This window comes from Poecilia reticulata, chromosome 15 (genome assembly GCF_904066995.2).
Source record: "Poecilia reticulata chromosome 15, P_reticulata-male-v2, whole genome shotgun sequence".
In the NCBI taxonomy this organism is placed as follows: Eukaryota; Metazoa; Chordata; class Actinopteri; order Cyprinodontiformes; family Poeciliidae; genus Poecilia; species Poecilia reticulata.
The window spans coordinates 20,767,398-20,790,577 of NC_088844.1; the positions used below are offsets into that span (position 1 = coordinate 20,767,398).

General features: G+C 38.6%; 1 protein-coding gene and 1 long non-coding RNA gene across 9 annotated transcripts in view; one reads left to right on the forward strand and one right to left on the reverse strand.

Moving 5' to 3' along the window:
• Positions 1–21,824, forward strand: part of pde10a (phosphodiesterase 10A) — an 83,440-nt gene extending 61,616 nt beyond the window's left edge. For 5 of the 8 annotated variants that reach the window (XM_017309053.2, XM_008429944.3, XM_008429947.3 and 2 more), the window contains 20 exons: positions 1,901–1,929; positions 2,892–3,015; positions 4,352–4,401; positions 4,496–4,636; positions 5,940–6,095; positions 6,826–6,876; positions 7,395–7,453; positions 8,036–8,087; positions 8,401–8,543; positions 9,842–9,934; positions 10,101–10,287; positions 11,498–11,640; positions 12,992–13,075; positions 13,162–13,312; positions 13,423–13,578; positions 14,738–14,910; positions 14,999–15,110; positions 15,324–15,404; positions 16,729–16,817; positions 18,048–21,824. In XM_017309053.2, the coding sequence (XP_017164542.1) occupies positions 1,901–1,929; positions 2,892–3,015; positions 4,352–4,401; positions 4,496–4,636; positions 5,940–6,095; positions 6,826–6,876; positions 7,395–7,453; positions 8,036–8,087; positions 8,401–8,543; positions 9,842–9,934; positions 10,101–10,287; positions 11,498–11,640; positions 12,992–13,075; positions 13,162–13,312; positions 13,423–13,578; positions 14,738–14,910; positions 14,999–15,110; positions 15,324–15,404; positions 16,729–16,817; positions 18,048–18,147 (2,174 nt within the window). In that variant the 3' untranslated portion in view covers positions 18,148–21,824. Of the gene's footprint in view, positions 1–1,900; positions 1,930–2,891; positions 3,016–3,319; positions 3,448–4,351; positions 4,402–4,495; positions 4,637–5,939; positions 6,096–6,825; positions 6,877–7,394; positions 7,454–8,035; positions 8,088–8,400; positions 8,544–9,841; positions 9,935–10,100; positions 10,288–11,497; positions 11,641–12,991; positions 13,076–13,161; positions 13,313–13,422; positions 13,579–14,737; positions 14,911–14,998; positions 15,111–15,323; positions 15,405–16,728; positions 16,818–18,047 lie in introns of those variants that run through there. The other 3 variants (XM_008429948.3, XM_081616214.1, XM_008429953.3) reach the window with 2 other exon arrangements.
• LOC145555013 (uncharacterized) overlaps positions 1–23,180 on the reverse strand; it is a 273,441-nt gene that overhangs the window by 108,938 nt on the left and 141,323 nt on the right. The gene's annotated exons all lie outside the window — the stretch shown is intronic.

Below are 23,180 nucleotides of genomic sequence, written 5' to 3' on the forward strand. Positions count from 1 at the left end.
AAATTAAATAAATCGATAATTGTGACAGAACAAAGAAGAGGTTTGGAGTTGATTGATACAGGGACAGATGAGATTCCCCGAGTTAACCCAGTGTTGCCCTCTACCACCATTAGTTTGCTGTGTTTTATAATAATAAAACGTGATTATTATTATTAACGCTTTGGTGCAAAAAACTGATTGAAAATCGATTCACTTACTGCATGTTTGTTAAGGCTAAGATGGAACGGCACTGAAAGCAGCCCTTTAAACCATTCAGACTACGAACACAACAGAGACACAATCAGATGACTTATTACCCCGCGATAATAACTCAATAGTCCATGGAAAAACCTTACATAAGCTTGTATTAAAGCAGAAAGTACGGCGGCCACCGTAAAAATGGCTTGCAGTATCAATTATGCCGCATGAACTGATCAGTAGATTATTGCGAGTGAACGCAAAACCTTTTGCGAGGGGACTCAAAAGTTTTGCGAAGGAATGCAAAACCTTTTGCGAGGGAACGCAAAAGTTTTGCGAGGGAACTTAAAAGAAAAAAAATTCCTCATGTCCCCTGGAGGACTCCGTAAAAACTAATTGTGGTTTAATTGTTTAAAAAAAAAGTTAAAAGTGCTTGATCAGCTGATTGCGACTGTGAAACATTCTCAAATTTTACAAAATCACTTTCATACAGTGAATTAAACTGATGAAGTCAGAGCTTTATCTCCGTCGACAGAGACACAAGATGACAATCTTGATTTGTGTAGCTACATAGTGCGTGAAATTCGTAATAAAATCTGGTTGGGTATATTTTTTGTCGTATAGCAACTCCACACTTTTTGGTTTTGTTCAAAATGTTTCAGTTCTACTACTGTTGGGAGGACCACATATGCTTTTGCTTATTTACAGCCTGTGCTGTCAGCTCACTGCAATCTATCATTGTGCTAATTTGCAGAAAAGCACACACCCAGATTTCAAATAGTCAAGACACGTAAATGTTCAGCTTCAGAGATTTTTAATTCAGAAAACAGCTTGAACTGTTAGAATTTTGATTAGGATAAACATTTATTAGGATTATTAGATGAAACTATAAGAAACTGGCAACTGTAACAACTGTATATGAGAAAGACCTGAATGGCATAGATTAATAATTCTGTTGAAGGATGCTTGTTTTGAGCATTGAGCTGTAATGGGTTTTACATTAAGTACAACAGTAGGAGCAAACCCTGCCTGGAAAATAAGAGAAAACAATTTTAAAGAGAGGTCGAGCTAACAGCAGCTCAGAGAAACTTCCAATCCAGAGCAAATCTCTAACATCTAAAACAAAATGTTCTGGTAGTTTAAGGTGATTATTGTGTTTAGCAACACAGGTGTCTAATATTCGTGATTTAAATGACTACATCTTGCAAAATGGTGTGAGCTGTTTTGAAGTTTTGCTTCAAACATCTTGGAAATTTGAGTTTGTCTTAGTTTAAATGACAGAAATTCACTTTAGTACACCACCCTGCATGTTTATAGGCACTGTTGGCAAAAATGTGCAAAAAGGCCAAAACTTTTGTAGCCATTTACTGTGTCAACACATTTGCCGTCCAGAAATGGAATTGTCTGTTGTCTCTCCCAAATTGAAGAGGTTAAGAAACCTGGGCCTCACAGAATGCTCAAAAGTGTTTTCAGCTAAATTGTCAATATTTGTAGATTGTTTTTTGGTTGCTGCTGTTTTTCGGAAACATTGCCAATTGTTTGAAAATTTGCGGAAATTGTATGTGAGACAGAAAATTATAGTTAAATAACTGTTGGTACATTTTATTTTGGTTGATTTATACATAGATTACACCAGTTAAACAGATAAAAGATAAATAAATCACACGATTAAGTAACATATTTAAACACTCAGCTTGTTAACATTTTTGTCTTGTCTTTATAGATGACACATCGACTAAAGAAGTCAGCAGGGTAAGTTTTTGTATTATACCTAAACCTAACTTACTTATTAAATTAAATTATTACATCCAAGACTTGTGTGGGTCTATATTCAGAAAAAGGGGCGGCTAACCTCTCTGTAGACCCCACACATCCTGGACACAAACTGTTAAACTTTTATCTTTAGGTTGGCACTACAGAGTGCCATTTGCAAAAACCAGACCCCACAGAGACAGTTTGTTCCCCCAGGCTGCCTCTCTGATGAACACAATGAACACCTGATAGCCTGAGCAGTCAGCTACTCTGCTGTGAAACAAAATGAGCATATTCCACTTTTTCTTTTCTTTATGAAACAAATAGCTGTACATACTGTTCTTTTTATCCTTTATTTTATTCCTCTGAAGACCTCTCCCCAGTGTCACACCTAAACTCGCACCTTTTCCCGGTCACATCCGGGGATCTGAGCCGTCCACCTCTGTAGAATAAACTTATGACACAGGAAAATAAATGAGGTCCCCTCAACCCCTCAGTGCGTCATCCATACGTCTGCGCAAACAGGATGTGGGAGGGCAGAAAGAGTCCCGTTGGGGATGCTTTCTAGTGCACCACTCTCCCTGCTGTCCTGTCCTCACCCTCTCTGCAGGCGCAGAAATAGACATCTCTTTGGCCTCGTAAAAAGGGCCGGAGGTTTGTCTTTTTGCACGGTGACGGTTTTAAAGCTGAGGCTCTGCAGCAAGGCTTGTCAGGACTCCAGTCAGAACTGTGGGTGTTATGACCTTCTCTGGAGCCACTGGGGATCTCTAAGCTAAAACGCAGCAGTGAGAGGGAATGTCATCGAGTCGTGGAGGAGAATATTTTGGTCAATGGCAAAAAGATAATGTTCTTTCTCTCAGTTTAAAAAAAAAGTATCTCCCTTTTCTATGAAGTGTATAAATCAATATATGCCACAAAGTGCAAGTTGTTTCCATTTTTTTAATGTTTTGTGTTGTGTCCAGCAGTACCAGGACACAAACATGCAGGGTGTGGTGTATGAACTGAACAGCTTCATGGAGCAGCGGCTGGACACTGGAGGAGACAACAAACTCCTGCTCTATGAGTTGTCCAACATAATCAAAACAGGTAAAAGCATATAAATACATACTAAACCTTATTACACAAATGCAACAACAAAATGTCACAGAGAACAGCTAGATTTTTTTTTCTGATGGAAAAAAATCTGCGTGTTTATGACAAATTCCTGGATAAACATCTCTCAATGAACTTGGGGTCAAACACTCAGAATACCAGAGGGGGATTTTTATGATTAAAAATAACTCAGGAGAAGCCATTAAAGTCCATATTTCATATTTTTCCTAACATCTTTTCCTTTTTAGTTGTGTTCAGACTTGTAAAACATGATACTTACATTTATTTCCTCCTCCAGAGTCAATAAATATTTAGCTTTAAGGAAAGAAACCAGCATTATGTATGGAACATGAAGTCTGGGCATCAGTGCATAAACATGATGGCCACCCAGGATGACAGTAGTGATCGCCAAGTTCCAGCTGGAAAGTAAGCTAATATGGCAAAGATTTATACTTCGACTTGTCCAGTGAGACGGAGGAGAGAGAAATGATATCTCGGAGCAGTAGCAATGAGACCTAGCTGTCCAGTACTCTCAACAGAGATTTAAAGACCTTCTATGACCACTTCTGACAAAAGTTCAGATAAAAAACAAAAATTCAGGAAGCATTCGGGTAGTTTCTGCTGCAGAGATGACCTGCATTCTTACTCAAAGGCAAAAATGCAGGTGATGTCTGCATTGTCTAAAATATGATGAAATATGCTTTTTAAGATTAAAGTCACACTCAGTGAAGACTTCAGATAACATCTATTACGTGAGGTAAACAAGAGTCACGTCTGTCTAAAGAAAACATTGACAGATTCACTGTTCTGTTTGCTGTGCCAGATCATAACTGTGGTATTAACTAGATTATTAAAAACCTAAAGTATATGTGGAAAAGGACAAAAATAGCTTGGTCAGTGGCTGAGATATGTGCAGGGTAAACCACTTTATCCCTAACAGAGAGAAACACACAATAGTGATTAAATATTTCCGAGTGAACTAAATATGCCAGTTCACCCAAAGCAAATCACTCATTAACTTCCTGATAATCTGAGTATTGTGTGCTGCAGCCGCCTCTCTGATGTCACATTGTATGATAACATGACCTATATCTGAGTGTGAAATGGGACTGGAGAGGAGGGCTGGGAATGAGATGAACTGGAAGGCAGTGAAAGCCTCGGTCAGAGTACACTTGTTGCTATGTTGGCCATTGTTAGACGATTCGATTGCAGCTGCCTCCTTGTTATGCTTTTTGTCTACGCCTTGTCCTTAATCTTTGGAGAAAATGTCTGCGAATGTTAACTGCTGTAGTAAGCTGCATCTAAGCACATGTGTGTCTTGTCTCCGCAGCAACAAAAGCTGATAGTTTTGCACTTTATTTCTTGGGAGAATGCAACAATGTGAGTTGATTGAATTTACTCATTAAAGTTACCTTTACTTTCTCTGTATGTTTCTCATCATCTATTGTTACTTTTCCTTTTTTTTTCTTAACAGAGTTTATGTTTATACACTCCAAGGGGGGCCAAGGATGGCCGTCCAAGCCTCGTCCCGTCTGGCCCCATCTCATACGGGACAACCATTGCCGCTTACGTTGCCAAGACTCGCAAAACACTGCTAGTGGAGGACATCATTGGGGTACGACAGCTCTCTTTAAACCAGAATGAGGTCACACTAATCAGAATTTGACAATATTGATAGTTTAATCACTGAACTGTTTGCAGAACCTTACAAATACGCTTTTTATGTATTTTGTCACATTATAAGAAACAATTTCTATATACTTTGCAGAGATTTTATGTAACAGACCAAAATAAAGTAGTGCAAAATTGTGAAGTGAGATGAAATGTAAGTTTTTTTTTCCATATGCACCATAAAGACCATAGAGCAGCAAGGTGAGCACCAAGGGTTTCAAACGTCTTCAAGAGATTTAATCAGAGGAGAAACCAAGAAGCTGCAGACATTAATAGATCAATAAGAGGAATCTTTGAAAGTGATAACCGTTAGTCATGGACTCTACAAATCTGAGTGACAAGAAGATGTTTGTTATTGAAAGAAAGCCATCAAAGTCCCATTCACAGTTTGCGACAAACCGTGTAGTTGTGCGCATCAGATGACATCAAAATTTGAACCGTTTGATAAAACCAACAATGCACATCACCCTGAAAATACAGTCTCCACTATGAAACACGGTAGTGGCAGCATCAAGGTCTTGGAAGAAAACCCGTTGGAGGCTGCTAAACATGGTTTAGATCAAATTCAGTCCCAAATCCATCTGAGAATCAATAACAAGATTTAAAAATAGTGCTTTCTAAACGTTCTTCATGCAGCCTGACTGAGCTTTGGCTAGTTTTTTCAAAGATGAAGGAGCACATTTTTTCCATTTCCAAGCTGCTGAGGGGCTGAATACAAATGCATGAATGATTTTTCTTCTTTGAAAACTAACTTCTTCTTCTTCACAATTATCCACTTTTTTGTGATGGTCCATCACATTAAATCCTAATAATAAATAATCAAGTTTGTGGTTGCAAAGTGACAAAATTTGTAAAAAACGTTTCAGAGGTTATGAATATTTTTGCACCATAGGAAGAAAACATGATGTCTATATTTCCTTTCATTGCGACTTCCAGGCTAATTTGCCTGTTTTGATTAGAGAACAGAATTTGACAAACCAGGGACTTTTCCAGCTTGAAGTCGGTCTGAACAGGAACATTTCTAAAACAGATTCCAGAAGAAAATATCAACAGAGATCTACTGTGATGGAAAATCCACCAGTCTAAACAAATCTCAGCAAACAAGTCAATCAAACAACCCAAACAGTTGAATGTACAATGCAAGTCACATTTTTGTGCATGGCTGTAGGCTTTCCTATGATACACTGTTGTAACACACATGCAGTTTCGTTGGGTAGACGTTTGGACGGGTCTCTCTGCATTTGCAGGACGAGCGATTTCCAGACGGCACAGGGCAGGACTCAGGGATCCATGTTCACTCTGTCCTGTGTCTCCCCGTCCTCACTGCCATTGGGGACCTCATCGCCATCCTGGAGCTGCATCGGCACTGGGGCAGGGAGCCTTTCAACCTAAGACACCAAGAGGTCAGCCCAAATCAGAACAAGCACACCTGCAACTTTTTAAATAAGGCTCAAGCAGGGTGACTTGAAATGTGCTCAAGATCCTAGTAGAAAAGGGCTGAAGCCAAGAGCAACGTAAAGACGCTGCTTTAAATACTGACAGCTTTTGCTAGACGTCTATTGCAAATATTTATAACTTTCTGAGATAATTAGACTGCTTTATTGTGTTTCACAGCTTAATATCCAAGCTGTTGCTGAAAGTTTTAAGATTTTTAGAAAGATAAAACGTTTTTAAGGTAATAAAAGGTAATAAAACAGAATCATATCATATCTTATACCCATTCAGGCTAGATTAACATGTTTGAGTTTGATTTGACTTCTTGCCACTTCATCCTGTTGGTTTTATAGCTCTCACAATGAAGCAGAGACTCATTTACACCACATCCTGATGGGAGTACCTTTTTCCACTACCTTTGCAGCTGCACAGGTTGCATGCAGTTTGTTTGTTTTTCCAAATAAATCTGCGAAACATTAAAGCTCTGTAAGCAGAAACCAGAACAGCAAGCATGTGATGCTTTTTTGTAGGATTTTAGCTGAGTATGCAGAGCTGCACTGAATTTGTGAGAGAACTAGCTTGACTGTGACTGTTTTAAAAAATGTCAAAATGTGTCTAGGTGGCTTGAATTTATTGATTTTCTGTCTCCAGAACTTTAAAACTAAGTTTACCTTCTTTTTTTTTTCTTTTTTTTTGCAGGTTGCAACAGCAAATTTAGCTTGGGCATCTGTTGCCATTCATCAAGTACAGGTAGGCATGCCTGCATACAGACCTGATCTGAATTTGAGCTTGCCCCCTCTAACAGATGTGCTGCAGTTCTCCTCCTGAGCCTCTGGCAACAAGGTGTACCCTACCGTTTATTATGCTTCTGGATGACATTGTTTGTTCTGGTTCTGCACTGGGGAAATCCACTGTGTACAGGAACCGGGTTGTCAGTGTGCCCAGTCCAATCAACAAGACCATGCGTTCAACAAACATCTCCCCTGAGACGTCATTATGTTTTATGAAAAAGATAACATAGAACCCCAGAGGAGCGGCGTCCCACTGCAGCTCTGGCCACAGTGGACCTCTGAGCCTCGGTTAGCGCTGAAGCGCTGCTTGCTGCCGACACGCTCCGTTGTTACAGACACGAGAAGACGGCCCGCGAGCCTGTTTGTAGACAGTGAACCGCTTCGCTTACAGAACGCGCTGGATGTGTTTTGAGAAACGAAAAGAAAAAGTTCTTCATACATCTGTGTGTCTGATCCTGACCTATTTTTCTTTATTAGATGTGCAGAGGCCTTGCCAAACAGACTGAGCTTAATGACTTCCTACTAGATGTGTCAAAGTAAGAGCTGCACTGAGATCTGCTCCTGTAACTCTCAATGAAAGCTACTGAAAAGCTGTGAAGTTTGTTTTTTCACCATGATCCTAAAATTTGGAAATGCCTTCATGTGTGGCAGCGATTTAACTGCATTCACAACAACACAAGTCCTAAATAAACATTGTGTTCACGCAGTAGGAGTAATAATTATATTTTAACAAGCTCATAGTGCACTGCAAACATATTAATACTCCTGAAACTCTTCCACATTTTGTTACATTACAACCACAAACTTGTGTATATGACTTGTGTATATTTGGTAGATTTTTATGTGACAGGCCAACACAAAGTCAATCATGACTGTAAAAAATTATTTTGTCTTTGCAAATTAAAATAAATAAAAAATCCAAGTGGTGTGTATTTTTTTTGTGCTAATACACCAATGTTGGTGTGTCACTTGAAATCCTAATAAAAAGCTCTGAAATTTGTGGCTACAACACAACAAAATGTGGATTAGCTTAAGGAGGATTGTAGCGTTTACAATTTTAATGTGGAAGTCTTTCTGTTTGTTAAAACATCTCGATGTGTTGTTTCCTTTTTGCACAGAACATACTTTGATAACATTGTGGCAATAGATTCTCTACTTGAACATATTATGGTGAGTCTGACTTATGCTTTATCAGTTTTTCTTTACAGCTATATTAGGGAAATTGACTGTGTAAAAATATTTATAACCAATAACATATAATTATTTTTAGGGGTGTTCTTTTTCTAACACCTCATCTGGCTGAAATTGTTGCTTGGGTGTCATCAGATTGAAACTGTAAAATGATCAACTTTGAATAACCAGTTTGTTTAATTTCTGCCAACAAAGATTAAACCAGTAGTGTGTTAGTCACTAAAACTAAACTGATGATTCGTTGTTGGCTTAACCATCTGTAAAATGATGCACCACTTCTTTTGCTTTACAGATATATGCAAAAAACCTGGTGAATGCAGACAGATGTGCGCTCTTCCAGGTAGATCACAGCAACAAAGAACTGTACTCTGACCTGTTCGACATCGGGGAGGAGAAGGAAGGCAAACCTGTGTTTAGGAAAACAAAAGAAATAAGGTTTATAACCTTTTCATTCTATACTCTAACTCTGAAGTGGTTTTCAGATTTGTATTTTTATGTTTTAGATATGTTGAAAGACAGATTCCTGCACTTAAATCACTAGTGTTTTGTGGTAAAAGCAAGTGAGAAAACAGTGACTTCATAAATATTAACATTGCAACCACAAAGATTAATGTGTTTGTGGGGTGATTCTGTTTTTGACCAACACGCTGCAAAAACACAAAATCTTACTAAGCATTTTTCTCATATTATAAGTTATAAAATGTTCCACTTGTTCCACTGGCAGATTATTTCACTTATAACTAGTATTTTTTTTTTCCGTCAGGAATTATTAATAAATTAATTATTGACTTAAAACAACTCCTTCACCTTGTTGAAAGTAACTTACATGTTAGATTTGAGTTATTTCAAGTGCAGTCAGATATTTACACTAGAAACTAGGCCAGAAACACCAGACAAGATTTTGTGTTTTTGCAGTATTGTAAAAATATTAACACCACAACCACAAACTTTAATGTACTTTTGGTGTGGTTAATGGTCTAGTCAAAATTTAAATATTAAATTCACCCTTAACCCTTTCGTGCATGAAATATGATCCTTTGTGTCAGGATTTTTTTTCAAAAAAATGTTTTTTATTTTCTTGAGACATTAAAAAAGATAAGAAAAACATTTTGTAAAAAAAAAAAAAATATTTATTTATTTATTTTTTAGGGGATCAATTGTAATTTTCTCCAAATACGAAGTAGTTATTTGAAAAATACATCAGTAGTATAGTTCTCTAGGGTTTCTGATGTCACAATATTTTTTTTACCTGCAAGAGTCGTCTACAGTAGAAGGAGGGACCGGGTCGGTTGGAATGCTTTTCTGTCTGTCGGCCATATTGGATTTAACAAAAATAATTTCTTGAATTTGCAGCTGATGGCCAATAGTTGGTAGTGTATTTTATGATGCATTAGTGTCCACGTCAGTGGTCTGTGTGCATTTAAACATAAAAATCCACAAGAAACAAAAGAAAATGGCTTTTAGATAGCTGTCCATTGTAGTGACCACTATGCATGAAATTAAGTGTGCAAAAAAAAAAAAAATTAAAAATGATAAATTCATTTTCCTCTTTACATTTATCCAGTATATTTGTGTTGCTCTGTCACATAAAATCTCTGTAAAATATATTGAATATATCAATACTGCATTCAGAGACTTTACTGTGGAATATCATCATATTTGTTCATATCTGGCTCTTTAACATAACGTTTATCCAATAAATGCTTCCTCTCTCCCATCTCGTGCCTCTGCAGGTTTTCCATAGACAAAGGAATAGCTGGCCAAGTAGCTCGGACAGGGGAAGTCTTAAATATCCCAGATGCCTATGCAGACCCACGGTTCAACCGGTAAATCACTGCTCTCTTTATCGTCTCATTGTTTAAATATCATTAAGTTGTTATTGTATTCTAACAAGTTGGAATGTGTTAGAGTCACAAACAAAACCCACTTGTCTAAAACCTGTAAGCAACATAGAGTTAAAGGCCTTCTCTCTGTGCATGTGCTCTCCGGTAGAGAGGTAGACCTCAAAACTGGCTACACCACGCGGAACATCCTGTGCATGCCCATTGTGAGCAGGGGGACCGTTATCGGCGTGGTGCAGATGGTGAACAAGCTAAGCGGAAGTGCCTTCACTAAAACCGATGAGAACAACTTTAAGATGTTTGCTGTCTTTTGTGCTCTGGCCTTACACTGTGCAAATGTGAGTATCCCACACAACACAAGCTTAAATGTTTTTGATGGAATACCTAAAAATCTCTTAAAGGGGTGGGAGATATGGACTTAAAATTTTATGGCAATATTTTGTGGTACTATTGCGATAACGATAAAAATTATGGTAAAAAAAAAAAAAACTATTTAAAACTTCTTTTTGTAGGTAACTGTATGACTGTAAATGCATGGCACAGCACACACAAATATCGTTCTCAAAAAATATTCCCATTTTTCAGGATGCCACATATTTAAAAAGTGAGATTTATATCACTAAACTGCACACAGCAATTTTATTTAATCATATTTTTAAATTTACTGATTTACTATTTAACAATAGTGGGGAAAATAGTAAAAACATTTCTGATAATACTGCTAGTTTTGTTTTTTCTTTAACACCATTAATTAAAATTTATCGTGACGATGATGAAAGAAAAATTCTTATCATGATAAGAAAATTTTCACAATAAACGATGAGCAGTACAATAATCTGTGACGGTCCAGATCGGTGGTGGTTGTCAGCTGACCCTCAGCGTTCTCCACTCTTCATGTTTGTTGCAGCTTACGTGCTATTGTGCAATTGTAATTTCCCTCCACAATCAAGACTGCAGTTTCTATTTGTAGTGTCCATTACCTCGAAATATGGATAAAAAGTGACGATTATCTCTTTCATGAACAACGCTAAACTCCCAGCTCCTGCATTGTGTGGTCTGTCTGTCAAAGCGTCCGCTCACCGTGGGACCTGAGTCGCTGTCGGCTCCGTGCGACATGCTTACGCAGGGAACGGCGTCACAAAATTGGTTTTAAAATTGATGCGGGATGTTAATATTTGAAGACGAGCGCTCTCTCGCATCCGTCCAATGACAGGATTTATGTTTGGCTGTGATTTATGCCCCACGTCTCTAGGAAACGTAACTTTGGCCGGCTCCTGATTCGCAGTGATTTACGCGGGGCCCGGGCGCCTGTACCTGGCTGCTTCCACCGCCCGTTTGTCTGCGCGGGGGGACAGGGACACAAACCAGATGTGGAGGGAGGCCGGGGGAAAAAGCCCTCTTTTAGTGAAATTACAGCAGTGACGCATGAAGAGTTTCACATCATGCTCAGGGTTTCTGTGTCATTTACTGCTCTCGAGTGTTCAGCGTGTGTGTTGACATTTTAAAGAGCGATTCCCGCTCTGCGGTCTCGCCGCTGTCTCTCTGCAGATGTACCACAGGATCCGACACTCTGAATGCATCTACAGAGTGACGATGGAAAAGCTGTCCTATCACAGCATCTGCACGTCAGAGGAGTGGAAGACCCTCAGCCAGCTCAACCTTCCTGAACCCATTTACAAAGAAATTGAAACGTGAGTGAATAAAAGTGTCCACGCCCCTCAAACCTTAAGGAACGTTTTCACGTTGCAGCCACGCTTTTTGCTGCGTTTCATTTGGAGTTTATGGGATGCAAAATCAAGTAGCGAGTTATTGTGAAATGGGAGGGAAAGGATTTCAAATACTTTTACAGATAAATATCTGAAGAGGGTTGCATGCATTAGCAGCTATGCACATCAAGAAATGGAAATATTTGCAAACAGCTCAAGTTTGGTCAGATTGAATGTGAACGGAAATGTTCAGGTCTTGCCAGATTGTTAAACATTTTATTCTTCTAGGATTGCCCTGCATTTATTTCTATCTCTGACCAGCTTCCCTGTCTCTGCTTTAAGAAAACACCTTCACAGCATGATGCTGCCACCACCGTATTTCACAATATAGCACGACTCCCTGCAGGTTCTCCAGAAGGCCTGTTAAGTGTTTCTTTGATGAATAGTCTTCTTTATCCAGCATGTCAGTTTAGATCAGCAGTTTTCAACCTTTATACCAATTAATCTGCCTAATTAAGACTCCATAAGAGCTACAACTGTTTTTGGAAGAAAAAAAAAAAAGATAACATACATTTTAAAAATGTCTAATGTAGGAAATTTATTATTTTTAAAGAACAATAACTTTATTTCTGTTTTTAGGTTTTAAAATAAATAAAGCCATAGAAAAAGAAGATTTGTATATTCTACAGGAAGTTATTTGTAGAAACAAAATGCACAAAAGGAAGTATGTAGTTTTGCACAAGAAAATGGTTCTAAAAAAATTGATGGTACTTTCAGTGTCATTCTCCAATGCAATTGTTCCATGAAGAAAAGTGTCAAAACATGCATTGTTTTATTATATCAATGTTATTAAACATTAGCTTGTTCTTTATCATTTTTAATGAAAGTTATTAAGAACCATCATTGAAAGAGTCACTTGCAGCTCCGGAGTTGAAGGTTGCAGAGTCCTAGTTTAGATGGACGACCAAGTAGAACACAAAGAAATATTGTACCAGACTCTTTACATTTTCAGAAAACTGTTTGAACAGCTGGACTTCTGAAAGCATTGCACTGTATTTTTTTTTCAGGGACGTCGGAGTAAGGGGGGCTTAGGAAAACTCCATGCTACACTTTTCAGATTTTTATTACTTCCGCTTCATAATTTTTGGTTACTTTGTGTCGGTCTGTCATGTGAATCCCCAGTAGCATACATTAAAGTTTGCGCTTGAAATGTGACAGTGTGAAAAAAAAATATTTCACAAGCCACTGGATGAAAACCTGATTCTGTGTGTAAGCCAGATGTTTGTGAACAAAATTATGAGAGTTCGCATGCTGATCATGTTACGTCTTCCTCCAGGTTCCAGTTTGACATCAGTCCCTATGAGGAGATCTGGCCGGCCGTCTTCATCTACATGGTTCATAGCTCCTGTGGAAAGTCCAGGTAACGCCACAGAAGGCAGGACGTTGTTAGTCTCTAATTCTCTCTGTAATCTTTTCTCTTTTTTTTTATTTTCTACGCGTGTTCAGCTTTGAGCTGGAGAAGCTCTGCAGATTCACCATGTCAGTACGGAAAAACTACCGCCGTGTGCCCTACCACAACTGGAAGCACGCGGTCACAGTGGCGCACTGCATGTTCGCAATCCTGCAGAAAACCACCGGGATCTTCACAGAGCTAGAGGTTTGCGTCTCGCTTGGCTTATAAGAGAAAAAAAAAAGCATCAACAATTAAGATTAATTCTCAATTTTAGCCGCTTTCGTTTCTTACCGATGAGCCTCCTTCTTTTGCAGAAGAAGGGTTTGTTGATAGCCTGTCTGTGTCACGACCTGGACCATCGAGGTTACAGCAACACATACCTGCAGAAGTTTGACCATCCACTGGCTGCTCTGTACTCCACCTCCACCATGGAGCAGCACCACTTCTCCCAGACTGTCTCCATCCTGCAGGTAGAGCTCCTCTACGATACACTTGGTGCATTGTGAATAAGATCTGAGTTTATTATAATCAGAATTCATATGAAATGATTTTGGCTGAAACAATTAATCAGATTAATCGTGATGAATAATTGTCAATTAATTTAGTAATTTGTTTATCACTAACTGGAATATAGAGACTCAAAACAGCAGTAATTAAGTCCAAACTGTACATACGAATATGCACTGTACATTTGCATCCAAGATGAAAACAAACCTTCTTTGTCTGCAAATATTTTCTAGACAAAACTCTTTGTAGCTTCACCGGATTCAAATTCTGTGGAAAAAAAAAAGAAAAGAAAATAGTGGCAGACCACAGTACATCAAAGTTGCTATGTTTTTTTCCCCTTTTGAGCTTTCAACATGTCTGTTATGGAGCATGTTTGATTTCAAAATGTTGACAGCTTTTTGGAAATCTGAGTCACAAAATTAAGGCAAGGATCCACAGTCTTTAGGGGAAGATAGACAAACATCAGACATAGGTGTTTTAGTAATGCTAACCATACTAAAAGCTAATATGAAATGCTATAAATCCAGAATTATTTATCGTCACTTTGGCATAATCACGTCTTGCCAAAAAGACTGGAGAAAAAAAGTATTTTCTGTGTCTTTTTATATAAAGGTCCTCAAGACGAAAAGACAGTCAGAGCAGAAAAAAAAACAACACAGAGCTCAGAAATAAGCATCATAATTCTAACGCGGACATTTCAACTATTTGCACATCTTTACTACGGGTGGCAATAATTTTGGAGATTGCTGTTTGGTTGTGGTACTGCAAAAGAGATGCTCTCGTACTGGATCAAAGAGCAAAGATCATTTCACATTTGCATCCATAACCTTTGACCTTTCACTGATTTTCTTTCGTTGAATCACTTGTGAAGGGTCGAGGCAACTCTTTGATCATACGATTATTAATTTGGCATTTCTCCCAAGTTTCTCTTGTCTTTTTTTTCTTTTTGGATCAGCTGATTTGATAAAAATGTGATTAACCAAGATCTTCATTCTTAGTGCTCAATGATCCGCTGGTTGGGGCTTAGATGAACCTGTGATTAAAATGTGTTGCAGTGTAGCTGAGCTGAACGCCTCATAAGTGGAGCTTTTGCTTTTTTATTGATCTCTTTGTTTTTCATAGCTGGAAGGGCACAATATTTTCTCCAACATGAATTCCAGCGAGTACGAGCAGGTGCTGGAGATCATCCGGAAGGCCATCATCGCCACCGACCTCGCCCTCTACTTCAACAACCACCAGCAGCTGACGGAGCTCCTGACCACCGGCGGCTTGGACCTGAACAACCATTCGCACAGGTCAGGAGGCCAGTCGCAGAAAAAGTGTCCTTAAAAGCCGCTTTCGTTTCCTTCTGCATGGATATAACAAGGCTCTGCTCCCCTCCAGGGACCGTGTGATTGGTCTGATGATGACAGCATGTGACCTGTGTTCTGTTACCAAGCGGTGGCAAGTCACACGACTCACAGCTAACGACATCTATGCTGAGTTCTGGGCTGAGGTACAGTGGGATACTGTTTGAGCTCAAAAAGTTTCAGTGTCACGATCATGCCTCCAGTTTTAACAGTCAGGCCTCTATTCTTGCTTGTAAATAGTGCTGCAACTTTGCATGTCCTACAACCCCAATCACCCAAAATAGAACTGTCAGGTGGTCAGGAGGTCTACCGCAGTATGCACAAAATAAAAGGTATCTTGTTGTTTTGTTCCTCTGCAGGGAGATGAAATGAAGAAGATCGGAATTCAGCCGATCCCTATGATGGACAGAGACAAGAAGGACGAGGTTCCCCAGGGCCAAGTAAGACCAGCACAGAATATATGTGTGCTGTACGCCACACACACACACACACACACACACACACACACACACACACACACACACACACACACACACACACACACACCGAGAGAGAAGAGACATGCATGCTCTGGTGGGAACTTAGTCTGTAAACATAAGACTGCGGAGAGAGGAAAGCACAAATGGCAGAGGCGGAACAGGATTAACATACTATTTTAAGAAAATAGTTGCAGACCATATTTGAATTTGGGTTTTTGTTGGCATTAAAGGGACAATTTGAAAAATAAATAGAAATTTAAAACTTTTAAACTGAATATTGTTGAACAAAACCTCTCAGACTTCAGAACAGATAGCTGTAGTCACTAATAACACAAACGGCAGATTCTTTACAAATCTTTGAGTAGAATGGTGGCAGTATGTGTACTGTCATTCACCATAATATGCAAAAATACATTTTTGAAAAACTTTGGCTTGCTCAATTAATTTTCAACCTAAGTTAAATCAGAGAGTAATCCTGTGTGTAATCCTTTATTCTCACATTATTATGACTTTATTCTCATAATTGTATTTTTTATTACTATTGCTCTGATACTCCATTGTAAAAACCGCAGAGAAGCATGGAGGCCTATTGTTCCCCCTAATGCCTGTTGAAACATATTTGACACGTACTTATTATAATATCAGAAGCACTTTGGTGCCATCTAGTGGTCAGAACTGTACCCATTTAAAGCTTAATTTTCCTCATTTGCACACTAAATACGCAAGTTTAGATCTACTGTTTCTGCTATATTCACATTAATGATCAACTTAATTTAGAGTCAAATAATTAAATCTCTCTAAGTGTTTAAAACTAAACTGAACCCATAAGGAGTAAACATTAACAATCAAAAAATAAACATGCATTTTCGGAGAAAGAGGAATTTGTCTGTACCTCACTAAAATAAATCCACATGTATTTGTCCTTGACTTTACAGTAAAAGAAGTATTTTTTCAAATGAAAACCCAAATTAATTACAGCATATGTTATTTGCTTCTTTACGAGACATAAATAGCCTAGTAAGTTTTGCTCACCTCCAAAAAAAGGGCACAAGACGTTTCAGTATTTCTGAGGAAAAACCATATTTGTTTAATTGCTGAATCATTTATTAAGTTTTCAGATTTAGCCATGGATGCAGTTTCTCTTTTCTTCATTATAAGTAGGTTCAACAATGCAGAGATGACAGAGTAACTTGTTGCTTGGCATAAAGTCATCAAACTGTTCCTGAAGCTCATTGTACAAAAGCAACAAATAAGTTGCTTTTTACTTTTCTCTCTCATTTTGAAGGTGGGATTCTACAACAGTGTGGCAATTCCATGCTACACGACACTTTCAGAGCTTTTCCCTCCATCTGGTCCACTCCTAAATGCCTGCAAGTAAGTTTTTCTTTAGTTTTTTTTTTGGGGGGGGAGAGGGTTATGAGCTACTTTTGATGAAATGAGCTATATTTAGGAATGAAAGAATTTCAAAAAGCAGCAGTCAGGACCTTTCATTAAACAATATTGTCTTTCTGAGAGAGATTAGAGATAATTGATTCATCACATTAGATTAAAGCTGTTAAGGAGTATGAGCGCTATAAAAATGCACATTCTGAGCACTTTAAGTATGCCAGCTGCTTTATCTCAGCGTAATGCCTCAACTTTTTTTAATACCCATAAGAAAAAACAAAGCTGTCGTTCCTCCCTGCGTGATGCACTGGGCTTGTCTGCTGCAGCTCTCCTCTTCAAGTTCAATAAGCGCGTAAAGAATGTATTTACGGCTGTTATTACTGCTTTTCAAACAGGGTCGAGTTGCACATTCGCTCGCCCTTCTGCTGCTGTTTTAAAATGTGTCCTTGATCTTCGGGGAATGCAAACAAAGTGAGCAGTGTAATGTTTAAACCCCGGCTGTACGTCAGCACCCGGCTCTGGGTGGGCAGCGGGCCTAGACCCCACGGAGCCCTGCAGCTCACGCTGGGATCTGCCAAAGACGTGCAGACTGCATCAGGCCGGCTGGCCGAGGAGGATGGCAGCGGACGGCCATGATGCTTCTTACACGCATCCATCAGGAAGGATTAATGGAGGGGTCGTCTTCATTACGGAACCGCTAGTTGGCACGATTAATGATTTACAGTGGTGCTAAAGGTGCTAGCACTATTTGAAGAAGTTCAGCAAAGGTTTAAGATTATTTTTGCATTATGGTAGTGCATGATCATGCTTTGTTAATGGGTATTAATTTGAGTTAAATATTAATATACTGAAAACTTTTCCACAACTTTTCAATTTACAACCACTAAGTTTAATGTATTCTATTGGATACATTTGGACTATGGATAGGAAGGATCTTATGTAGCAGCCTGTATTACAGCAAATTTGAAGAAGCCTTTGACTGAAGACACTCAGTTTATCTATGACAGTCTCATGAAGAGGATGATCAGGATTGTCCAAAATATTCTTGATATATATATATATAAAATTGCATCCTCTTTCAATTACATGCTAGTTTCTGTCATAAAAATCCAGATAAAATACATTGAATTACAGTGTGAAATGGATGGAGGGGTATTAATAATTTTCTAAACCAGACTAAAGTGTGTTTTCTCTGCTCTGGTCCCTTTTTGTTTCCAGGGAGAACCTGAATCATTGGGAGCAGATAGTTCGGGGGGAGGTGGAGGACGTTCTGCCCAGCCGGCCCAGTGATTCAGGCCCCGTCAAGGTGGACAACTGACTACCAAAGGGGTCTCTGACCCAACAAAGAAACATACGAAGTGAATCCTGCCACGGTCCTAGACATTTCACGAGGGGGAGTGGGGACGGGGTGGAGGAGACAGGGAGGCACCACGGCCTGCGTCTGCAGGAGTTTGACTCGCTGAAAGCGGCTTGACTTTTGAAAAACACACAGTTACCTCATCGGGTGACGGAGGTGTCCACACTGACGGTTTCACCGATCCCAGAGACTGACGGACATCGGTCGGGGAGGGATCTCAGCCCATCACCCTGCATCTTCTCAGCTTGGGAAACTCTATTTGATAGAACAGCCTTTGAGTCATTTCCTGTATTTTATTTTTGGTTTTTGTTATTGTTTTAATTATTATTATTTTTGGCTTTTTCTTGTCATTTTCCTTAATTTGAACTTGTTCCTGTTATGGTCTTGTATTTGAAGAGGCCTTACTCTAGACCTTCGACAGGCTAGGATATGTGAGTTTTGCTTTTCAGTTCAGGCTCCTTTGAGATGGTACTGTTTGCCTTCTGTGTTGAGTTTATTGCACGCGCACTACTTCAGCAAGTTATTCCCAGAGACAGAAGGAATGTGTAGAGCAGATATCTGGTGTAGCGACACCTTATTGAGAAGGCGGACATTAGAATGTGTTTGCAATTACTTTTTTTTTTCTTTTTTTTTTTTTAGCAAATATCCTTTGCAGTACTTGAATAAACACAGCCTGTTCTATGTGGAGATTGCAGAAATCCCCTAGAAACATGGATGAACTGTGATGTTGACGTTGGTGAACAGTCATGAGAGAGTCACATTGTTTAAAGTGTGAGGTGGTCCCTGCAGCTCCTCACCCCGCAGCATTTAGGAACCAGCTGCACCAACATCTTTCTGATCACCAGGATCCAAACCCTGCTCGTTTATTTTAAGCCAAGACTGCATAATCCGTAACTTGTACTCCCTTCTCCTTTACCGCATCTTAAATTACACTTGTGTTCAAAGTAAAAGCAGTGTGTTAAAAAAAAAAAGAAACAAAAGGTGACTGACGCTCTAAATTTCTTTTAATCGCTTTTTTTCCCTCCATACAAGCAAATTCAGTGGGAACACCGTGTATTTAATTTAGAATCAAAATATGCAGAAAAACGTACCAAATTTTGAGTTATTCTATGGAAACAGAAAGAAGAACCTTTAGAACAATATATTTTATTTCTAGATTGAACACGCTTAAAGGTTTAGTTATTTCGGATACTTAGCTGCGCTTCCATTGTTTCTGAAAACTCCTTCACATCTGCGTACGTTGCATGGAGCCGACCCACTTCTACCACCTGTGAACAGGTACTCCAATCAGGCCGCATTCCTCGGTGTTGCACATTTGATGTCACTCAATGAGTTTTCCATCAGATGAAGTTCCCGGGTTTTGGACTGTTGGCTAGAAATCCAAATGTTGCCCAGTTAGCGCTGTTTCTGGAGTTGTTGTCTTGTTGACTTTTTACCTCCTGGATTTATTTAAATTTGCAAACTAATTGTAAAAAAATATGAAATTCTGTTATTTGGGTCAAAGAGGTACTAAATTAAATAGAGATTATTAGTTTGAATGTAGTCTTTGCAATAGATTGAAATGTTTTTAATATGCAGATTAGTAGCCTGGTAAACGCTGGCTGGAGGCTTGGAATCCGTCTTTCAATTTTACCCAATTGCTAACGTTTGCCAGTTCTATGCTATGAAGCTTACCAGAAATGACCTGCAAATTATCTTCTTACCAGCAAGAGAGAAGGGCCGATCCGAACGAAACGGCTTTTAAATGTTAATTCCATATTTGGAAGCGTGACCAAAACGGACTGGACAACTTTGTTCCTCCGCTGCCATTGCTAGAACTACAGGCAGACTTCAATTCTGGCTTCAGAAGATGGCCTCAGTAGCCATCTTGTAATAGTTCGCACAGGTAACGGACGGCCTTTTAGATTACACTGGAGCTGATCAGTCGGCTTGCTCATCAATCAACGCTTTTTTGGCTTTGCTTTGCTTTGATGCGCTGGACTGGTAGTTTCCCCATTTTCAACCATATTTCTTGTTTTGGTTTCAATTTTAAAACTTTTGAGAAAACATTTTAACCAAACAGCTCGTCATTTTCTATGCCTTTCTGTTTTCCCTTCTCCTGCTGACTTTTTCATCAAACTGTATCGTTCTTAATTTTTGGAAGTTTTTGAATAATCACACTTCTTTACACTCATTTTAGTTTGAACATGTCATCGAACACAATGCATGTCTGTTGATGTTGTTGCTCTCCTACATCCACTACGGCATTATTTGCCATGTAGAAATACAATTTCTACCAGAAACAAGGAGAGATGTCATTAAGGGATAATGTACTGCTGTTATTTTGAACACAACTGTATTTCACCTCAAAAAGCACATAAACAATCGTTCTATTCTTTTAAACGGACATGCAGGAATAACACCAAACGATCACAAACACCATTAAAGGCTTCCTATGATTTCAACAAGGTTAAATCATGTCTCTGGGGCTGTAACTCATGAGTGTTGTTTGAATTGTTGCCACTGTGTGACACACAGGCTGTAGAAAGAAATAACTAATTTTCCTAAATCAAACTAGAAGATACGTTTGGACTCTTAAATAAGTTTCCAAGATCTTCCAAGAGACAAACCGTTTTGTCCTCATTCATTTTTCAGACTCAAGTGTCTGCTCAACTCTTTCATGTTGTTTTTTTTTTTTTTGTGTGTGTGTTTGTTTTGTTGTTGTCCGACTGGTTCTGCAGCCCCCACCCTCTCCACCCCCTCCCTTGAGTGCGGTGAATGTATCATTTTGATGAATGTCCTCATTGGTTGCAGATCCTGGGTGTCGCTGCGTGGGTTCGTATGCACCATCAGTTTCCTCCACGTGATCCATCTTACTGTCTTACTTTTCAGAGTTGCTTCCAGTAAGCTTCAACCAAGAGCAACAATTAGCATGCACCTTACCTGAAGTTATATATATTTATATGTACTGACTTTTCATTTGCCGAAATAGGTGAGTAGTGTGTACAATCTAGGGAGAGATGTAAGCTCTGATGGTGCTAAATGGAACGGCAGTCGTGCACTTTCTTACTAGGTTTGCGTGTGTGTGTGTATGCGTGTGTGTGTGTGTGTATGCGTGTGCGTGCGTGTGTGTGAACGCCTTCCTCCTTTAATCACTCCATCTCCACCAGACAAAATTATAAAGTCACTGCACTGTCCCTCCTCCTTTTCAGCACCAGTTATATCCCATTGTCTGCACTATGTTTAGCTTATGATCTTTATCATCATCCTTATTACTATTATTATTATTATTATTATTATATGACTATTGTTATTTTCTTAATTAGATTTAAATTTAAATTAACTTATATTTTTTATACAAAGAAGAATAATGTTTGCCTTTTTTGTTTTGTACAAAGTAAACATTAAGATAAATTAAACAGTCTAGACATGTTACTGTTACCCAGAATAACTGAGGAATGTCTCAACTGTAAATGTAAGAGCCGTAGCCCAAATGACTTTTATTAAATACATCTTTGAAAAAAAAAAAACGTCTCTCTGTTGCAGATCTTTTTTTTTTTTTTTTTACTTCATGTTCTTCTCACTACACAGTTTATTTAATAACTGAACAGTGAATTAAGAGAATGTGTAAGACTATTAAATCTTGGTTGTTCATTGTATTCTGTTTGCTGTGACTGGATGAATTTACGTTATTTTCAAGAGGTCCAAATCTTTTTTCAGTACAATTTAAGGCTATACTAATCGATCAAAACAGCATCTGAAGTTAGAAAAGCATGAGGCACAACTGCAAACTTATAAAAACATGACTGTCTTAATTTTTGTATTCTATTAATCTGGTCCTTAACACAGTGGTGAAAGGGAAGCCACAAAAAAAATCTTGTGTGAAGAGATGTTGGGAGTTTTGCAAATATGTAAAAGAAGGTCATCACTGAACATAATTGAGAAGATAACAACCCCTATCTGAGACATAGTGGCAGTTGCATTATGCTGTGGGAATGCTTTTTGTTGGAAAGAAGGTCTGAATGAGGGTTGTAATTAAGCTTGTATAGAGGGCTATAAAGAGGATTCTAAGAAGGTTTTGGAATGAGTGAATTAGGGTTGGAATTAAAGTTGGAGTCACGGTATGAAAGGGGGTTGGAAGGAGGGTCTGAATTAGGATTGGAATTAGGATTACAAGGTGCGTTACAAGGACAAGGAGAGTGAATTATGGTTGAAAGGAGGATTACAAAGAGGGTCTGGATTATAGGGAGGGTTATAAGAAGGTTTTGGAAGGAGGAGTGAATAAGGGGGTAAAATTAGGGTGGAGAGTTTCAATAAGGTAATTATGGTTAGCTAAACCTGATCAATCACAGGCTCAACAAGTTTCTTAGGTCAGCATTTTAGTTTATCTAATGCATTTATTTTTTAACATTTTGTTTCAAATTAGACCTCATAGTTTCGTATCAGTACTCTGTGAGGTCAAATCAGCTATTAATAAATCCAAAAATACAATTCGAAATGACATGTTTATTACAGAAAGATTTGTTATTTTTGAAGTAAATGAGTGTTTTAAACAGGATTTTCCAATTCCAACACAAAATGCCTTTGATCTTAACTTTACTTTTTAATGGTTTATGTACACTAAATGATATTAGATGATGGAAAGATTCACAGAAAACACTAACCCACTGTGTGGTGCATTTCACTGGAGCAGAACATGTCTCTGTCTCTTCGTGTTCAGCCTTTGCCATCTGCTTTCCTATTCTGGTCACTCCAGGCCCTGAGGCCTCTTTTCTTTCTCCTCCTTTTCCTCCATCCCGCCTCTCCCCACTTTATGTGACCCGTAAGACTTACACACAAAAATACGCTTATCGTAAATAATCAAGTTAAGAAGGTATTTTAATGCATTTGGGAGATTTTAATCAAATTTTTTCCTGTAAGATAAGTTTATGCAATTTGTCTGGTAAATATTGAATTTTAACAGTTTGAAGGAAATGTAATTTAGCAGGAAAAATAAGGACGAATACAGGACAATT